General features: G+C 42.4%; 1 protein-coding gene across 1 annotated transcript in view; it reads right to left on the reverse strand.

Moving 5' to 3' along the window:
• Positions 1-3382, reverse strand: part of JAG1 (jagged 1) — a 38413-nt gene that overhangs the window by 22049 nt on the left and 12982 nt on the right. Inside the window, exon 3 of the mRNA XM_009282562.1 lies at positions 2354-2405. Coding sequence (XP_009280837.1) covers positions 2354-2405 — 52 coding nt within the window. The remainder of the gene's footprint in view (positions 1-2353; positions 2406-3382) is intronic.

The following is a 3382-nucleotide window of genomic DNA, read 5'->3' on the forward strand; positions in this document are numbered from 1 at the left end:
GCTGCTCAGGAACTGGCTGGGCATCGGTTGGCGGGTGGTGAGCAATTGCATTGTGCATCACTTGTTTTGTATATTCTTTTATCATTCTTATTATTATTTTCCCTTCCTTTTCTGTCCTATTAAACTGTCTTTATCTCAACCCACGGGTTTTACCTTCCCCCCCCACCCTGATTCTCTCCCCCATCCCATGGGGGAGGGGGAGCAAGCGGCGGTGTGGTCCTCAGTTCCCGACGGGGGTTAAACCACGACACTCATCAACTTCAACAGGGCCAGAATTTAACTGCAAGCCACTCTTGGAAATGAGACGAGAGAGTATACGGTAAAGGGAACGTAGGAGGAGCGGAATGTAGAGGGGGGAAGGAAGCATCTACTCTAGGATCTCCTAACAACTGCATTGATCAGAGGATGCTAGAGCTATTGAAAAGTTACACAAAGCCTACTAAACCCACTTTTTTTTTTTTTTTGAGAGCTCTCACAGAGTCCTTACAATTCAGTGGTAATTAAGGTAAAAGAAAATCCTGGACATCAAAAAATGCTCATCACTTTATATGACGACAATTGTTTAGTTCTAATGATTTCCTTAACTAGTTCTTCAAGACTTAATCTTCAGCTATGGGAAAGCTGACTGTAAGTAAAGCGATGCGGTACAAAGGAAAAGCTTTGTGCGGTACAGTGACTGAAGCGACCCACAGACGGATATGTGACAGCAAAGCTAGAGCAGGAATGCAAATCAGGAACATATGTAAGAACATGTCTGCACTTGGTCAAATGCACTGCTGAGAAATGAGGCAATTTTGTCTGAAGACAATTGTACTTCCAGAACATGAAAGCAAAGAAAGGGTTCATTGTGTAGCTTTGGAAATGCAGTTGTTTCATGAAAAAAGATGAGCTCTAATAATAGTAAAAGTGGCAGAGACCCAGTCTGAAAAAATTCTCAGATCCTACTGTAAACAAGACCTTCATTTTGAATTCAGGCATCTTCCATTTTTAAATACAACTCTGCTGCTGCAGCAATCTATTTTCTGCTCCTCCATAAAACACTCCATAGCCAAGAAGTCTCCCAGCCACCGCTCCATGACTGTGCTGGGGTAGGGCCTGAAATCACAGGTGCTGCAACAGCATTGAACGTGGCTGGTTGTAAAGCAAACCGTGGCTATCACCGACAGGTCACATGAATCATTTGCAACAGACAACTTCTTTTCTAGAACTAAGAACTAATAGGACATCCCATGTATATTAAAAAAAAAATATATATATTAAAAAGCAGATCTGTGCAGAAAGGTTCCCAGACTCAAAGGCCATTCCCAAGCAGCATACTCTTCGCCAATTAAAATATAAAACCACAGCACTGTGCACATTTCTACAAGGCCTTTCTTTAGTGAAGTCCATTTCATTACTGCGTGGCTGTCACCTAGCATTCCAAAGCGGACTACACGAAGCTGTTTGCGCAAGATGGGTCACAGCGCTGCTGCTCCCTTGTTAAAGGAAAAGGCTTGTTGTGTCAACAAAAGGTTTGAGTTCAGATTCTTACTTTCTCCCATGGCTTTTACCACACACAACTAAAGCCTTAGACTGAAAATAGAGCCAATTTTGCCCACCTACTTCAGTAACAGTAGGCAATAAGCAGAACAGCTCACATGCCCAGAGACTCTATACAGCTTCCTCTAGCCAACAGGAAAAACTTAGCAGAAAGTTTCTGAAACCAACCAAAGACATTCCAGGCAAAAGATTCCCACCCTTGATTTCCAGCCAGCTCTACCAGGTGGTTTCTGGTAAATATTTTTCAGCCCCTGAATATCAATCCCTAGACATCCAACTCCCAAGGAAGAGCCGGTAGTCACTCCTGTTTCTCACCTACAGTCATTAGACAGATATCTGTACCAGGTCTTACAGAGGGGTTTTTTTGGTTTGGTTTTTTGTTTGTTGTTTTTTTTGTTTGTTTTTTTAAAAAGCAGCACGTTCAGTTTTGAGAATTACATAGTTTATAGAGAGGTCCCAGGTCAACATGATTTAGGCTTCTGAATATCACTCCTAAAAAAAAAAAATCCAAACAAAAAACCCTGAAGAAACCCCTTGGCTTTTATCCTCCCTAAGGAGAAAGAGGGAATTAACAGCATCTATTTTTAGGCATCAAACTGTTGGTGCCTAGGTGAGCGAGCTACTCGCCTTCTAAAGGCAACGCGAGTGAGACAGTGCTGCAGAGCCTAGAGCAGTTGCTCCAAATTGTCTGGGGGAGAGCTATTCCCTCTCCTCATGCCCTACTCACAGTGGGCTGGTTAGACTACCAAAGGCCTTTCAATGGACAGGAAATCAAGGTGTCTCAACTAAGTAAACCAGAAGAATGAATACTTACTAGTAGAGTTATCATTGTAATCCCATGCCTCAACAAGCAATGTGTAGGATCTCTGCAAAAGAGAAATAAGTGTTAGTTTCAAAGGCACACATATGACTGTAAGAGAAAAAAAAATACAATTTTAATTAAAGAGAAAAATCCTGGTCTCTGCCCTGAAATGGAACACTTGAAAACATAAATAGGTAGAAGATTATACTCGAGACAAACATGATCGTCTTGAAACCCTATAAGCTACCTTATCCAGCCTGACTTAGAAGACCTTTCACCTTGGATAGCTCATCTTTGTCATCATTAATGCATCTCATGTACTTAACCAGGAAGTACAGCCTTTGACACTACACTGTAGCCACAATAAAGCATGTGTGGAAGAATTGCACATGGAAGACAGAAAACACCGGGCTGGCACAGCAGCATCAAAAAAACCAAAAACCCAAAAACAAACCCCCACCCTCAAAAACCGCTTCAAAAGAATTTTAGTTACAGGAAAGTAGTCTTGATGTCCCTTCCCCCAACCATCCTGAAAGCAAGAAGTGTTGCTAAGATTACTGTGCTCTGCCTTGACAGCCAATCTCTAGGGACTTTGCTTTTCAGCACCCCCTTTGAAAGCTTTGTCTGCATGAGGGCCATCACAGCTCCCACAAGTATCAGGTAACTGAGGGAAGAACTGATGGATATGGGAAGGGGGTGGGGTGAGAGAGAAGCATTGTAAAACAAAGGCTAAGATCAGACTATTTGGAAGAGCAGGGAAAGGGAAGACGCACTATCCACCCCGTGTCACATTTACAGACGCACTAATCTGCCAATGAGCTCTCTAGCACTGCAGTAATAATAATCATAAGCATAAACTAACTGAAGTGACTCCATGGGTTGGAAAGATGCCAGCTATTACATCTAAGCCACCTTTATCTTCAATCCTAACTTGAGAACAAGAGCCATTAAAACGTCTTCTCCTCCCCCAGCTCTACTCTGAGGTATTATTATCCAGGCTGTATCTTTCAAAATTGCCAAATAGCCAGCCATATCCAAACT

This window comes from Aptenodytes forsteri, unplaced genomic scaffold (genome assembly GCF_000699145.1).
Source record: "Aptenodytes forsteri isolate BGI_AS27 unplaced genomic scaffold, ASM69914v1 Scaffold5, whole genome shotgun sequence".
In the NCBI taxonomy this organism is placed as follows: domain Eukaryota; kingdom Metazoa; phylum Chordata; class Aves; order Sphenisciformes; family Spheniscidae; genus Aptenodytes; species Aptenodytes forsteri.